The sequence below is a fragment of the Fragaria vesca genome, linkage group LG4 (assembly GCF_000184155.1).
Source record: "Fragaria vesca subsp. vesca linkage group LG4, FraVesHawaii_1.0, whole genome shotgun sequence".
Lineage (NCBI taxonomy): Eukaryota > Viridiplantae > Streptophyta > Magnoliopsida > Rosales > Rosaceae > Fragaria > Fragaria vesca.
In genome coordinates this window covers 18,125,685-18,141,930 of record NC_020494.1, presented here as the reverse complement: position 1 = coordinate 18,141,930, position 16,246 = coordinate 18,125,685, and the positions used below count along the sequence as shown (strand labels likewise).

General features: G+C 38.7%; 3 protein-coding genes across 4 annotated transcripts; all 3 read right to left on the bottom strand.

Moving 5' to 3' along the window:
- Window positions 1–3,299: 3,299 nt before the first annotated feature.
- LOC101310113 (sucrose transport protein SUC3-like) lies at window positions 3,300–8,795 on the bottom strand. 2 transcript variants are annotated; one of them, XM_004297272.1, is made up of 14 exons: window positions 8,309–8,795; window positions 7,699–7,764; window positions 7,316–7,414; window positions 7,163–7,227; window positions 6,995–7,079; window positions 6,838–6,871; window positions 6,615–6,714; window positions 6,252–6,327; window positions 5,307–5,645; window positions 5,056–5,199; window positions 4,701–4,934; window positions 4,550–4,613; window positions 4,413–4,456; window positions 3,300–3,979 (listed from the first exon to the last, which is right to left on the bottom strand). In XM_004297272.1, the coding sequence occupies exons 1-14, from the start codon at window positions 8,603–8,605 to the stop codon at window positions 3,812–3,814; spliced, it is 1,815 nt and encodes a 604-aa protein (XP_004297320.1). In that variant the 5' UTR covers window positions 8,606–8,795; the 3' UTR covers window positions 3,300–3,811. The 2 variants fall into 2 exon arrangements, with proteins under 2 accessions (XP_004297320.1, XP_004297321.1); XM_004297273.1 differs by having other exon boundaries at window positions 6,252–6,303.
- Window positions 8,796–9,385: 590 nt separating this feature from the next.
- LOC101309823 lies at window positions 9,386–11,608 on the bottom strand. Its single transcript, XM_004297271.1, has 5 exons — window positions 11,511–11,608; window positions 11,245–11,373; window positions 11,068–11,143; window positions 10,150–10,263; window positions 9,386–10,024 (listed from the first exon to the last, which is right to left on the bottom strand). The coding sequence occupies exons 2-5, from the start codon at window positions 11,358–11,360 to the stop codon at window positions 9,599–9,601; spliced, it is 732 nt and encodes a 243-aa protein (XP_004297319.1). The 5' UTR covers window positions 11,361–11,373; window positions 11,511–11,608; the 3' UTR covers window positions 9,386–9,598.
- A 1,745-nt stretch (window positions 11,609–13,353) lies between these two features.
- LOC101309534 (transcription factor bHLH135-like) lies at window positions 13,354–14,457 on the bottom strand. Its single transcript, XM_004297270.1, has 2 exons — window positions 14,086–14,457; window positions 13,354–13,628 (listed from the first exon to the last, which is right to left on the bottom strand). Exons 1-2 carry the CDS (start codon window positions 14,227–14,229, stop codon window positions 13,476–13,478), a joined length of 297 nt encoding a protein of 98 aa, XP_004297318.1. The 5' UTR covers window positions 14,230–14,457; the 3' UTR covers window positions 13,354–13,475.
- Window positions 14,458–16,246: the final 1,789 nt, after the last annotated feature.

Below are 16,246 nucleotides of genomic sequence, written 5' to 3'. Positions count from 1 at the left end.
AAAACCAGAAAGTTTTATTTTTTTTCTTCAAAAGGTTGATTGATGTCTGTTCAAAAAAAAAAAGGTTGATTGATTGATTACTCTTTTCCTCTTTTCTTTTTAACCGGGCCAAGTTAAATAGGTGGTACTCTTTTGTTGATTTGGAGTTTTGTTTAACCACATTGTTGTATCGGCCTGTGTTTTTATTTTATGACACGTTTATCTACTTGAGCTGAAAAATTGTCATGAATCAAACATAATAAGAATGAAATAAATCATGAATTAGAGACAAATGGAATGAAGACTGAAATGATCGAGCTGTAATGATTTCTATACCTATCCCTTCCCGTGGATATCAAGTTAAGGGATATTGAGGAATCAATTCTTTGTAATGAGTGGGAATCTAACTAATTCTCGTACCTATATATGTTACTAAACTGAGTAATAAAAAACTCAAATTCATTATCATATATATATATGTCAGTATACGCACGAAACCTCATATGTTATAATGATTCGCGTTATTTGCATACACATTTTAAGTAAATAGACGTGTCATTAATTACGCATGATAAATTGTTGTGGCGGAGAGGATCATTATTTACTCTTGTTGTAACTTTCCACTCTTTTATGTCCCATCAACACAATTGATCAAATTTCACTCCAAAAAAAGTGAAAGAGCTAAATAGGATTGTCTGTGGGACTCAAAATGCAGCTAGCTAGTGCCCAGATACATTTCATAATTGCAGTCAACTACAAGTCTCCACAAATATAAAGGGGAATCAAATGATCATGGGTTGAAAGGACTTGGGTACAACATTAATTTTGTGGCATGATCATGAGATCAAGAAAAGGAAAAGGAAATGAGCACAAAGTAGGGTTAACTTCTACCACAAGGAAAGGGTTTAGGGTTACATACCTATCCTAGCCTAGCCTGGCTATAAATGTTGGACTAGTAAGTACTTTGTGATAATTGATCAAGATCTTCTTTCTTTTTCTTCCCCAGAATTCATCAGAAACAGACAGTGAGGACCCGTGAAAGGATTAAAGAATCTAACATATGAATCCAAAACCAGGTAAGTGAGTGCCATGCATAATCATATACTCCTCCTCATCTTCTGTGTATATCTATTTCTATATGTGTCTTAAGATTAAAATTTGACCGCCTGACAATTTCTTGATCAGAATACAAGTGAGATTTTTAAATTGCATATTTGGTTTCTTGTTAAGATACATATCATCATGATGATACAATTATATACAGAACCTCCCTACTTTTCACAGAGAAAAAGGAAAAAAAAAAGAGAGGTTCTACTCCTCAGATCGAGTAGTCTGTTATAAATAAAAGACATGCAGTAGATTACATGCAGAAGGACATGGGTTTGTTCTGACGGCTATTTATTTCTTTATTGTGGAAGAATGGGTGTGAATTGTGAAGTTGTCAACTACTATGGGATTTTTTTTTCCTATTTTGGATGAAGAAATCATTAGCAGCCATACTCTGTAAGAAGGGGGTTGAATTATTCATCATTGTGTATTTTATGTAATGAGAGATCGACTAGAACATATGTACTGTACAATATTGGTTGTGATAGGACATGGGAAGGTCCTACACTCCTACTGGTATAAGAAAATAGGTGTTCTGCTTTCTATTGTTTGCCAAAGACAAGGAACTCCTGGCTAAATCACATGCTTATATTAGTATTTAGTTGTGCCAGTGTCCCCCAAATCCATTGGAATAGGGTGGATGCATGTTCTTCTTACTCCTCCTCCCTACTGAGAATCTGTTCAATAAGGCAGCCGAGCCAGCCACGTGGATATCGCGGCCGTCCAATGAGAACACACCACACCACTTCGTTTACCGAAAACAACCTTGTTACAGAATGGTGGAATGCCGGAAATATCCTCACTTGCATTCCCCGGTAACGCCTCATTGGACGGCCGCATCGTCCACGTGACATGGCAGCCTTATTGAAGACCCACTCCTCAAGGTGCATAGGCTGCTATCTAATTCTAATGATCTGAAATGATCTAATCTATCTGTTACCCATTATTTGTTTCAGGGGGTTTTATTCTTTGTTTAGTTGGCAAGGAAGAATGAGAAGAAAGATATATAACAACTTGTGTCTGTGTCTGTAAGTAAGGTGATGCTGGAATTAGAAAAGAAAGAGCTGAATCTTCTCCTCAGGCACATGCGCTCATGGCTTCTGGTGGGTTTTCATGTGCCTTTCGTTCCATGGCTCGACGTCACTTATAAATCTATACAAATTGAAAGCCAAGAGGCTTTTTTTCCATTTCCTTTTTTATTCAAGGAATTTAAACCCTTGAATTGTTTTCACAGGGATTTGCTTTTGGGCAAAAGGAGATATGCTCTGATAGTGATTCCTCAACAACTGGTTCAGTTTATATATTATGCTACTGTTCACATTGCATCTCGTGGCCATGGTTGGCTCTTTGTGGCCAGAGTGAGGTGGCCCATCCATCGGGGCCGTCCGTTGCGGAGGACCCATGACCTGGAAATTTGGAAAGTGATACAGACATCTGGTGCTGATGTGAGAGAGTTGAAACTAGAACGAAAGAGATGGGTGAGGAAAAAAATGGAAAAGAAACTGTTGCAGAATTTGCATGTTGATATCTTAGCCTAAAGTTGAGGAGCATATAGATATAGATGAAAGGGAATGGTTTGGAATAGACCGGCCAACAGTTTTGGAGATGTTTGCCATTTTACACGCCCGAAGGAGCCAAGCTAAGGTTCATAGCAATCAGACTAGACAATACAGCTACCAAATTGATCAAAGATTACTACTAATGAGAACTGAAATGCCAATTCACATCAAAGATTGGCGTATTGCTATCGAGGGGAAACATCTGGGTAAGCCAGATTGCGATGCAAGACTTGTGACCTGGACAACGATGCTACATCAGACTATGGTGACACGGCTAATGTCTTCTATACACGGCTAATATGCTACATCAGACTATGGTGACACGGCTAATATGTCTTCTACATCAGTCTGATCAGACTACATCAGACTATGGTGGAACGGCTAATTAACATCCAGTATCATGTATAATCATATCTCTCTGTTTTCATTCTCAAATAGCGTTTTCTTCTATACAATGTCCAAACTTACAATATTTTGTACTCTGTTCTTGTTAAATGTAAGCACTTTGTAATATAGCAACGGAAATTATAGTAAAACTTTGTTATGCAAGTCTCCTAGGGCATGCCTTCAGCAATGGAGCAGCCTGACAGCCATCGGCGGCTTTCCTGCATGAGGAAGCTAAGCATGGAAGTAACAGTGGAGGCCTGAGAAAACCTAGGTACTTAAACCCACATCAGTTTAATGTAATCAAAATAATTCAGATCAATGATTCGAATAGAAAATGTAGACATAATATATTACCCTAAATTTCTTATGATTCTTAATGTATTCTAGTAACAAGTTCCAACGATACAGCAGTTACAAAGAGGTATTGTTTAGAAGCTGATATACATGTACAAAGTAGATGAAATATTACAATAGTGGTCAAGCGCCTTATTCAGTATGCCAAAATATGCTTAACTAGATTTAGTGGAACAATGAGTAAGTGAGAAATATATGCACGTATATCCTTTTCATAAAAACTGAGAATATATACTCTACATGGAGTATAGATACCCACAAAAAGTGAGAAAAAAAAATGAATGAATTGAATATGGAATGGGTAATTCTTTTGATAAGAATCATACGTACGCAGATGTCAGAGCCACCCCTCAGGGAGCCAATGCTCCTGTATTGTTGATAAGAGCCATGCACTGTGTGATTATCACCTAAAGAGCTGCTCCTTACTATCCAAAATGGAAACCAGTCGATGTGAAACTGTTTGATAGATCTGGTAGCCGGCGAACTGCAAAAATGCCAGCAGCAAGGGCAGCAAAAGAAGCCAAAACAAAGGCAGGTATATTTCCTCCACCAAATAAAGCATCCCATGGCCCCGCACCGAGAGACACAATCATCTGAACAATTCAACAACATATCATATCAGAATGATAAAATTAAAATTTGACAATTTTGGAATCCTGTGGTTATTAATCAGGTGAAGATCCAAAAGCAAATATGATTAACCCACAATAATGAATAAAAAGGATATTAGTATCAGGAATTCAAAATACAAAGAATATAAACTACTGCAAATTAAGACAAACAAGTTTCAACCCCCACTCTACTAGAACTTATCGTGGCCACAGGCTTGGCCTGTCCAACAAGCCTGTCCAACTCTTAAGTTTTGACATGCCCAAGTGTGGCACACGACCAGAGCTAAATATTAAAGACTAGCAAGTTACCTTAAAAAAGCAAGTTACAGAAGGCAAGGGAGAAGGACAAGTTTTAGAATTACATGATTGAGGTCAACCAGTTAGTGATTTAATATGGATAATGCATCTTAACTACCTGTGGGACGACTATTGCCAGATTCAGAACTCCTATGGCCAGTCCTGCATCAACAGTACATGCACTTCAGAATCATAATTCATCTAAGTTCAGTTACAACAAAAACTAAAATTAAAAAAAGTGAAATATATACAAACCTTGTCCACCGCCTGCATCAGCAGTCAGCTCAGCTGTAACAGAAAAGGGAACACTGTATGTGATCTGCAGCATATCAATAACTTAGTACTCCAGTACTTCTGAGGCAGAATAGAATAAAGTCAACATTGTAACAGAAACACTAATACTTACAGCAAGAGGAAACCCAAGAAGAGCAAAAACAATCAAGGAAGCAATTTTGATACTATCATTCCCTCCAATTACGTGTTCAATCCCTTTGGAATACTCTCCTACAGATATCCAACTTATGATAGCAGTGCCTGCCATGCAGGCAAACACAATAAAATTGCTCATTGCCCAAACTAGCCTTGAGCCCATCCGCTTACACATCGGCTCAATTAGGAAAGAACTAACTCCAAGAACGACCTAAACCAGAGAAGAAAACAACATTAAACATAGGTTGGTGGAAAGAAACTATGGATCCTTAATAAAACTTTCAAATATCTTTCGAAATCAGAGACACTGGTTCTCAAGTTGGAGTTCTTACTGAATTCAGCAATAGACCGAATGCACCTTGTCTGACACCCTGATCATAAGTGCGCACTTCAGACAAGTTCCCTGAGGGATCCCCGTGATAAACTTCCCTCCCCATCCAATCCGTATCAAAAAGAAAGAATGGAAACCAGGATAACTGCATGAAACATCATAATACAAGTTCAAGATGGAACCTCAATGGAAATCAACAATCAGAAATGCTAATGGTTAATAAATAAATAGGAAGGGAAGAATGACACGTACCCAAGTAAGAGCCATAACAATGAGGACTGAATGCATTGCGGGTGGTAAATGCCTTAAACTAGTCAATAGATTGACTAACACTGCTCCAGGACCATCTTGAAAACCACCATTCTGAACTTCCTCAACATTTGGTATGGGATGTTTAACATTTTTATCTCTTTCATAGCCATTCACAGCTCTGCTCTGATTAGCATTATCTATAGCTGACCTATCAGACAATGATTTTGAATGTTCCTCTAATAAAGGAGCGGAATCTGACACACGCATGGGCTGATATGCAATGAGTGGAACCTCCTTGGCAAAATGTATGGTAACAAGTGTACAAAACAAGAGAAAGACCTGCACACATATGAAGACTTATCATAAAGGGTGGTACAGAACAGCATATATACCACATATGTCCACAGATGGAACCTGCAAGTTTTTTTTATTCTCACCAGAAACTGAAATGGACTCATGATCAAGTGTATGTGAACTAATGGAAGTCAAAATGATGGTCAACTAAACAAAACCAATGTTCAGTATACAGTATAGGATCGTATCCCACTCTGTCCGAAATAGTCATTACATAAAAGTTTCATAAGGCCAGCCAAAACTTTCAGTACTTATTTCATACATACAGTAGAAGTACAATATATGGTGCACTTTGTGAAACATCAATTGAGCACAACACCACAAACTGAAGTACCAGACGTGAATCATAGATCTTCAACAAATCATGCTTAGCAATATATAGTATAGAGTGAATCAGATCATCACTTAACAATAACATTTCAGGATTTCAAGCTGGACCATTAAGAAAGAAGTAAAATATTTGGGACCAAAAAAAAAAAAGAAAGCTAAATGTCACTCACTCAGCACTTGAATACATTTACCAACAAGATTCTCAAACAGAAGTAGCTGATGTCTAGACATATGAATTTCTGTGTGTTACTCATAACTCACCACTGCTAAAAGAAATGCTGCTTTAAGATTTCCACAGGCTTCACAGCAAGATCTACTTAACAAAAAAGGAAACCACCTGTACAGAAAGCAATGGTTGGATACACAAACCCAATATAAGTTGAATAGCAAACGGTATTGACAGAAGTTGAATTGGAAACCGTAGATAACCTGAATAAGAAAGCAGATTTCAGTGAGCACAAAAAGCTTAGCATTTGATTTGGTTCAAATGGCACAACTTTAAAGACAAGGTTTAGCGAAGAGGTGATCAGAAGGAAAAGTGATGATGAAAGTAATACAAAAGGTTCCCAATCTACAGAACTAATAGATTACCATTAAAGTAATAACTTAAGTTGAAAGTTGCACCTGTGCCAATTTCCACTTGCTCCAGCAGAAAACCCTAGGATGTTCCCAACAGCCATCCATGAGCAAAACACAGCATTTGCTGTGTTACGTTGATCAGGGCCTACAATATAGTAATGATACACAGCATTTTGTTCAGATAGTGTGTACTGTGAGTTAAATGAACAATCCAAGTAAAAATGTAATATTATGATAACTTATTGAGAGAGAGAGAAAGAGAGGTCACCTGATAGATCAGCTAGAAGAGCACGCGCTGGTCCCTACAGAAATTACTAGTTTCATTTTGTGCTCATACAAATAAGAAACTTGGAAAATGGCACGCTTTATTATCTAATTGTTTAAACTACGAGTGTGCTTTTCTTTAATAGTCTCAGAACACTCACCTGCACTGTATTGTTCGCAAGATCCAGCAACCAAAATCCAATAATAAAGACAACAGCTGCCCTTGTACGGGTACCTTTGAAAGTTCTGCATTCAATTAGATGAGTTGGCTAACAGTACACGAGTTTTTCCAATATATAATACAAAGAAATCATAAGAAGGCAACAAACCTGCAATGCTCGTGTGTATCTCCTAATAAGTATCCAATGTCTGCAGAAAATCCGATTAATACCACCTAAATTACAAGACTTAGTTTAGCATATAAAATGCAACCGTTAATTGATTCAAATAAAATAGAAGATAAATTGCAATGATGCACTCACGGCAACAGAGATCATGAGAGATCCTGCAAGTATAAAGGGGCGCCTTCTTCCCATTTTTAAAGAGCACTTGTCACTCCAAATACCAACGCAGGGTTGAACCTTAACAAAACAAAAGTTGGTGTTACTGAAAGGAAATATTAAATAAATTCCTATAGTTGTAATCCTAAAAAATGTTCCCAGAGCCAAAAAAAACATAAACTCATGCTAGATAGCCTTAATTTATTTCCCGAAAACTACATGAAGATGATAAAAGTTAATTTGGCTATACCAAAAGTTAAGAGATAGTGTTGTTCCCACTAAAGATGGCAACAAAACATTTAACAGATTCAGAGAAAAGGTACGAGTACAATTGACAATCGTGGAAACAGATTAACATCACTTACCACAAGGCCTGTAATAGGGCCACAAAGCCAGATAAACGAAGAAAATGCATGCCCTATTCCAAGTGTCTGCAACAATACTCAAAACAAAAAGACAATGGTTACAATTATCAGTACCAGAACCAAATAAGCCCAATTCAGGATAAAAGAGAACAACACAATAGTTTTGCAGTGAGGAGATTAACAAAGCCCAAAGTCACAGCGCAGAGATGAATAACTAAAACCCCAAAGTCATCAGTTTACACAGTACAACCACTTATACTAAACTCATAAGAGGCGGAGACATACAGCAGACACTGTCTCTCCATACTAATTTTATACATTGACGAGTTCTAGTATTGCCTTAGCAAACCAATTGGAAGAAAAGCGAGACATAAAAACTCGGAATCGGATTGTAGTGGCATTGCAATGTGAATTAAGCTTAACTTTTCTCACAAACTATGCCAGCATAGATTGCATAACCTCAAACTATCAATAAACTAGTCAATGCACCACTACACTTCCCTGATCACCAAATCCTATCTAATTTTCCAGGAGCTGATTCCAATTTCAACAATTTCAACTAAAATATGAATTCAGAAAACTAGTTCATCAATCAGATACGAATTCGAACCTGTATATACGGAGTTAATAGCGAAAGCTGCAAAGCCCAGCCGAACTGAACGCCGGCGGCAACCGTACAGCTGAGAATCAGAGTCATCAGCGTGTTCTGATTCGGAACCGGCATACTCTGCGGCGGCGAAAGGTCTCCACCGCCGCCGCTCTGTTTCGAAGACGACGGCGACGGCGCAGAGGAATTGAGATCGATCCGATGATGAGCCTCATCATCCATCCCCGTCATCTCAACTTCCGTGTCCTTCAGGTTCCTATACGGCACCCGAACGGACACCGAGTCGTTCTTCCCCGCCATCGCGACTCGGTCGGTGACTCGGTTAAACTCGCCGGCGACGACTCAGGAGCTGAGTTAGATTATCCGTACATGAAACTGTGGAAACTGGAAATGCCGCCGCGACGTAGCGATCGATCTAGGTCCAAAACCCTAGAGATCTGAAAATGGAGGAGGAGAAGGGATTTTGGTTTTTCAGGGTCAAGTCAAATTTGGGCGGGTGTGGAAATGAGTCCGATCGAATTGATACAGGAGAGAGGATTTGTTTCGCCTGCGTCGCGGCACCATGAGGAGGGCTCCTACACCGACGCGTCGTTCGGTTAGATCGAAGTTGTGGGCCCGCGCCAAAGGTAAAAATGGCCCGTTAAAGTTGCTTTAGTGGGCCCACGCGTGATTTTGAACCCGAACAGGTGGTGTGGCGTGTCTTTCATCGTTGAAGGCCATGCTTAGTGTCAAAGGAAAGGGTCGCCTTTTCGATAGGGACCGTTGATTTGGATGACTGAGGTGATTGTGAGGACGGATGAATTGAGCTCACCGACACAGAGGAACAGGTGGAGTCAAATTTACGTTCTGGTGACTCTTCCTGGTTCGAAGTTTCCTGGTGACGTTCTAGTTATGAAGCTTTGATCTTCCAGAAATTCAGGTGTGACATTTCATTTTGGTAACATATAAAGTCTCAGGCGTATGGTATGTTGCCAAGTAAATTATACTCTTTGTTTTCCAGTCGAGTATATGAACAAATATTTCATATCGATGATACCGCTACAATATTTCAAAAGCAATATGTTAAAAGAGATAATAGCTAACAGATATATTGCTAATATATAGCTCTATTTGGCTTTGGTGTTCGATCTCCGTGAGTAATGGAATTTTGTTTAGCCCTGTTCTCTTCAACTTCAATCCTTATGCTCTTTATGTTAAGCAGATTGTGACATATATCAACACCAAAGTCGGAAAGTATCAAACTGCGGCCTAATTACAATGTTACAGGAGATAAGAATTGTACTGAATGACACATTACTGCGTGCCACCATGCCTGCCCCAATCAGCTGCAGCTTTAGCAGCTCGGTCTAGAGCACCTGACATCCAAAGGGCTCCTTTAGAAAAGTAGCTGCTGTTTACCACAGCGTTTGCAGCTTCTGCGGCTTTCCTTCCAGTCTCCGATAGCGCGGATTTGGTGAGCTCTGATACATGGTACCGCTCATCCACAGATTTAACAGCTTCTACACCTGCACAGAACTTATCAGCGAGACCAAGTCTCTCACTCAGCTCAGCAACCCTGGCTGCTGCAGTCGCTGAATATTGATGAGACTCATCAAATGATTTCGCCTCGGCTAATGCATCTTTTCCCAGCACATATCCCTTGGATAACATGGTCATGACTACTTCCTGAGCGACAGACACCACTTCTCCAGCACTAGGAACATTTTGGCTTGTTGGTGGCTGCAGATACATAAGCATGCATTACAATTTGCAGTTACAATAATCACATCTGTTTCGTGTGCGCAAATATGCAACCAGTAAGAACTACGTTATTTTAGCAGATGAAAGATAGAAAAGATGCATACAGTTGAATGAGTTTCTTCATCGTCCCTTGCTTGAGGCCTGTTCCAAAAGTCAAATTCATCTTGATAATGCCCCCAGCGAGTTATGCACACAGGTTGATCTATGATTGTGGCACCCTGAGACAATAAGATTGTAAGGATAAATCATGAATCAATGCCCAAAAATTATCTTCAAGTCAGACAATTGACATACAAATTAGTACCATCTGCTATGACCATTAAGGCGCTAGGATGAAATAAGAAACAAGTAGTACAAGACCGTCTTGGTTAACAAGGAGTTTCATATCAACTAAAAGAGGAAAAAGTTGAATATATTCACATACCAGGAGATTTCAAAAAGAAAAAAGCTAAGATCAAATCATAAATCTAAAGGCCATGGAAGTAACATGACAGAAGTACCTAATGTGATCAATTGGAGGCCCTTTTGATAAAGCAAACCAAATACTCCTTTTTTACAAATTTGAGAATCTTGTAATTGTCTCCAAGTCACTCAACCACTTTCTTAAAGAACTTATGTTAAGTATGGGTAGCATGTAACAGCAGAATCCATTAGCATATTCTTCTTTTAAATTTTTGAGTTTTTCTATCTTTTTAGAAAGTAATCCCTCCAAAGACTCAAAATACAAAAACAAATGGGAAGGCCCGGTTTCACTCACTAATTGCTCTAGAGCCTAAATCCGATGGGAATTTTGGCAATTCATACACTCAAAACTGATAAACAGCACAATTCAAGCTACAAATGATCACTATAGCCTAAAACAACTCTGAATCCTACGCTTAAACTTTCATATATGCTGATACAAAACTACTAACAGCACATCACATCCGAAACTGATCACTAAATACAGGATTGCATAAATCGAAGCGATGCTAACCAGTTAATACTAAAATGAAATATCAATGAGTCGAGGAGAGACTCACACTGAGCAAGCAAGCAGTCTCCTGCGAATACGAATCCTTGAACGTCACATAGGCAGTACATGCACAGTCGCCGGATCTGTAAATTTTCGAAATCAAACAACAAATATAAAATTCACCTAAAGTAAAAAGGCCTAAGGTAAAACTATGAACACTCTGATACAAATAGCTCATCTATACCTGACGATCTCAACGCTTTCGATTGAGCCAGAGAAGGAGAAGAAATCATAGACATCCCTCTCGGTAGCTCTAGGAGACAGACCGGTCACTTCTACGGCATATCCACCGTGATTCATATTCACCGTAAACCTAATAGGATGATCGATCAACTCCAAATTAGATTAGAAAACCAGAGATGAGAAACGAATGGTTAGAAATTGAAACCGGAATTAAGCTAGTTATCATTAATCACACACAAGAACGATTAACGAAAAGAAACTACGAACCTCAGACTATGAAGATCAAGATTTTCTGAGAAGGAGGAAGAAGAACTTCAACGCTTTTGGAGACGAAGCCAACTGTGTGCGCTGCCAACTCCGTTGACAAGTTTCCGAGTGAGAGATATGGACCAATGAGATATTTGTAGGCCCAGTTATACGTGAAGCTGGGTTTTAGGACCATAAATGAGGCCCAGCTACAAAAAAATTATGACGGGCCCAAATGCATTGTTGTTTTGAACTAGAGATTATTAACTCGTGCAGTTTAGTGTTTATCATTGTAATTATGGTGCAATAGAATCACGCTTGTACTAGTGTCGAATGCGTGCATGTCAAGTCTTAATCACGCTTGCTAATCCAATATATTGGAAATGTGGTTAATAATGGGATCAGTTGTCGGTCGTGCAGGTTTAATTGAGGAGTGTTGTTGTTCAATGTCAATGTACTTAGAATTAATTTACTCGTCGAAGGATAAATCGAGCGACTCGTCCTTGAGTAACAATCGGATCCGTATATACCGTCAAGGCGTCGATAGAAGTAACCGGCAGGCGGCTGCCACCGGCCGGGGTGCGAATTAGTAATCTCGATTAGATTGGAAATCAATGAATTAAGTCTGGCTCATCAATTTGCAATTTTACACATCGATCATTCTTCAAGTGCATTATGTTTCTATTTGTTATCACCAACTTATAATCACAAATCTTTATCCCATGGCAGCTACGAAGTTAAGAATTTATTCACCAAGTTAACTAGATATATAGCTGCGCGCTAAAGCCTCGTACGTTGATGTTCTATTGGCCTTGAACTTGACGATCTAGGGTTAAAATTGGGTCAACATTAAAGACATCATTATATGAAACCACACTCATTTTGTTAGTTTAGCTTTTTTTGTGCATTTGATCATTTTCCCTTTATTTATTGGCAAAGTAGTTAGAGAAATCATCCACATTGCTTCATTTCCATGTCCACCAATTGTGGAATCACTTGGACTAGTCTTGGATCATTTCTTGTACTAAAACGACAGATATTGATCACTTTAGAAGTTCCTAATTGGTAGCTAGGGAACCATCTCTCTACTTTCGTGCCTCATCAAATTAATTACGTACTTGAGGGTAGCTAATTGAAATTAAGCATGACATTGATAATGCTTAAGTACGAGTTAGTTGTCGTAATGACTACGTACGAACTTTAACAACTTAGTTATTCGACGTAAAACATATAGTTAATTATAGACCACGACACCAGAGATTGTCTCCATCTTCGTTCACGGTCACTTCTCATTATTACAAATGGTCGTAGTAAACTTTGAGCAAAACAAAAAACGGGAAAAAAAGAATGAATGGAAGTTTAATCATCTTTGGAGTAACGAACCTCGTTACGAAAATTGGTTTTTGTATGGTAATGTCACATGTTTATATCGACATTGTCACCCTCAACATTTTTAACAGGTCCACATCCAAGATTTTTAAATGAATAGTACTATATGCAAGAAAAACAAAGAAGATTACTATATATGTGTAGAAATATATGCTTATTTAGCTCAATACTATTCATACATTATATGTCACAATCGACAATAATGGATAATATTAGAAATTCAAATAATCACTTCTGTGGGACAAAAGGAACATATAGGTGTATCCATAATATAAATATATGCTAAATATAGAGAGATTCAAAAAAATCTCAACACAAAATTATTTAGAACTTCTACAAGAAAGGAAAATTAAGCGCTTTATTATATATATTAAGTTAATTAGTTACTACAAGACTGGAAAGTGCAAGCTACCATGGAGACTGATCATGAAGACGTCATCCATGCGTAAACTCTTTCTTAATTGTGGCTAATGAGCAAACCCTAGCTATAGTTTAGCCAGACATATATATATGGAGCTAGCTAGAACAGACTCGTTGATGATCACAACAAAAATACATATAGAAAATAGTTATGGCGGATCGTCGGGGAATCGATGATCACATAAGTAAGCTCCGGATAATGGAAGCCTGGTCGGAATCCATGTCAGTCGTCGCCAAAAGCTGAGATAAGCGCTCACTTAGGTCGTCGACCTCTCTGTGTAAGTTTTTGATGTAGTTGCAAGTCTCCTGCAGGACCTTGGATGCTGACACCTACGTACAGAATCCCAGTTATTTGTATGCAGTTAGTAATATATTGACAAATCAAAACTACAAGCGAGGCAAATATTAACCAAACTATACATTCATACGAATAATAATCATTCGTATGCATGTATAAATTTTTTCCGAACTCGATCCTCGTGAGGTCGAGTTGGGGAAAAATAGGAGACCCACAGCACACCACACCTGCAAGTTGTGGCTACAGATGGAATAAATGAATGCATGAGAGAAGGGCAAGCTAGCTGTGGTGCCTGTGCGGTGAGTGTGACTTATCTACCTTCTTATAAGGCCAACACAATAAAGACCACACAAAAGGGAATACAAACATGTAACTATAAGTCTATAACGTACTAATAACTGCGAAGGATTTCTATCTTGCAGAGCAGAGAATAATACTCAATAAAACAATATCCATATTATTGGCATTTATATTATTGATGAAGTATACCTTATTGTCTGAGCGCCTATGGCGAATCTCAGGGAGAAGTTGCTGTAACTTGGATACAAGATCAGCAATCTGCTCGTCGCTGATGTTGTTGTTATTCCTGGAACTGCCCGACTGCCTCGAACGCGATGATCTTCTGCTAGACATTGTTGGTCACTCTTGTCGCTGCTTAACAGTTGGAAGGACTCGCTCTTTTAGTCTTGTCAGAGGGAAGAAGAAGGAGCAGTAGTTCTAATTAATATATAGAGACTTGAGAATGAATAAGGAGCTGGGTATGTGGCCTGAGGAAAACAGAAAACCTGAGGCGAGCAGGAAGAAGCAAGCAAGAGTGGTAGTTTAGTTTGTCAGAGCAGATCGAAGCACAGAGGATATAAGATAAGGGAATGAGGGAGTTAAAAAGGATTTGAGAGAGGGGACAACTACTTATGGAGAAAAGGGAATTTAGATAAGGGTAGAGAGAGAGAGATGGAAGTAATTATGTTGGTGTGGGATATGAGAGGGGAAGAGAGGGAAGAGGGAGACAAGTGCATGGGAGAAAGCAGTGGGCTAAGGCTGGTTATTAATAGGGTTTTGGTGATCGAGAAGATTGAGAGGGAGGGATAAAACTCAATTTTTTTAAAAAAAATATTTGAAATTAATAAAAAAGAAATAAAAAGAAAAGAGATAGAGGAGAAGGTAGAGCTAATTGAGGGAGGGGAAGGGGGGATACGCCATACTGCGTTGATCTGGGTGTGTTCCCAAACTGGGGTTAGAGTTCAAGTGGATTAAGGCAAATGTGCTTGTTTCTCACCCTACGTTCCGGGCCTCTTTGTGTCAGTCCCAGCACGCAAGCCCATGTTATCTTTTTTTTCACTCCCAGTTCTTCAAATTTTGAACAATAATACAATTTAAAATCAAGCAAATGGACCCTAAAAATTGTATAATGTCTGCTCCAAATGGAAAGTATCATGTCAGAGGATATAGTATTTAAGTGGGTATTTCAACACTCCTAAAGTCTTTCACCATACCCGCTGCAGTTTCCACCCGATATATTTGAGAGATTTTATCAAACATTTTAATCGGTTACAAAAATGATTTGTTAGACACTGTGAGGGGTGATGGGTTAAAGGCGTGTGAAGCTCATCGTTCTTCGGGTGAGACCTGTAAGCGCGAAGATGGATATCGGATAATGGCGATGAATTAATCAAGTGCGATATCGTTGAATGTAGACCAATCTGATGCATTCCCATTCCCTTTCCCATTCCCCCACATGTTTTCCTCTACAAATTGGTACACAGCATGGCACGTGTGTCTCCCCAGCCTCAAACCCTCGAACCCAACCGGATTCCCAGCCAAACATATTGGTAATTGACTCTACTTTACCCGTAATTGTGCTTCACATAGCTTCTTTTCAATTTCACATAATGGTTTTACACTTTTACATAACAGCAAGAAAGAAAGAGGTTAATTGGGGGTTATGCATGCGTTTGGTTCTACCTTTTTTGATTGCATGGCATGGTTAAGGTAATTAATCGATGAACAGTAGCAAGGGTACGTGGTTCGGGATTGATTGTATATCTGCAGCTAATCGGGAAGTGTTGCATTATTTTCAGGCGTGCTTCCTGCTCTCTGTTTTTTCAAAGTTCATTTGTCGATGTATCTAGCTCACCGGAATTAAGCCCTGGGGCTTGGGATTGTGACTACTGCATGTAAATCCCGATTGCAGTTTTTACTGCACCTTGTCTTTGACATGAAAGAATCCGAATTCCAAGACAAGTAACCAAGAACCGAAGTGAGCATGGGCGTAGGGAGAGGGGGGCGAGAAGGGTCAGTTGACCTTTCTCATACATAATTTTTGGTTAATTAGTTAAGTGGTCTGTATAGAAAAATAGAAATGACCCTCCTATTAAGTTTCTACAAATGACATTACTTTCATTTCTAATGGTAATGTTTGATAAATTTCTTCACAGTTTCTATAAATATAAAGGAAAAAGGAATTCATAATCGATATTTCTCTCATGAATCAATCTAATGAGGTAATTTATAATGTTAGGTATAAACCAACGATTAAAAGATTTTCTATGAAACGACTACGTATTGATATTTTGTCTTAATTAATTTAAGGATTAAATTAAGTTTGCCCCCTCGTATTAGGTCAATAATTAGTTTTGTCCCATATCTTTTT

What these genes read in the sequence shown, in the direction of transcription:
- LOC101310113 (XM_004297272.1), bottom strand. Translation starts at nt 8,605, where the DNA reads ATGGCGGGGAAGAACGACTCGGTGTCCGTTCGGGTGCCGTATAGGAAC. An exon ending in TTGTTATGGCTCTTACTTGG is followed by an intron (nt 5,200 to 5,306) that starts GTACGTGTCATT and finishes TGTTTCATGCAG; the next exon opens with TTATCCTGGTTTCCATTCTT. An exon ending in TTCTTGGGTTTCCTCTTGCT is followed by an intron (nt 4,614 to 4,700) that starts GTAAGTATTAGT and finishes GATATGCTGCAG; the next exon opens with ATCACATACAGTGTTCCCTT.
- LOC101309534 (XM_004297270.1), bottom strand. Translation starts at nt 14,229, where the DNA reads ATGTCTAGCAGAAGATCATCGCGTTCGAGGCAGTCGGGCAGTTCCAGG. An exon ending in ATAGGCGCTCAGACAATAAG is followed by an intron (nt 13,629 to 14,085) that starts GTATACTTCATC and finishes TTCTGTACGTAG; the next exon opens with GTGTCAGCATCCAAGGTCCT.
- LOC101309823 (XM_004297271.1), bottom strand. Translation starts at nt 11,360, where the DNA reads ATGAATCACGGTGGATATGCCGTAGAAGTGACCGGTCTGTCTCCTAGA. An exon ending in AGACTGCTTGCTTGCTCAGT is followed by an intron (nt 10,264 to 11,067) that starts GTGAGTCTCTCC and finishes TTATTGTCTCAG; the next exon opens with GGTGCCACAATCATAGATCA. An exon ending in ATGAAGAAACTCATTCAACT is followed by an intron (nt 10,025 to 10,149) that starts GTATGCATCTTT and finishes ATGTATCTGCAG; the next exon opens with CCACCAACAAGCCAAAATGT.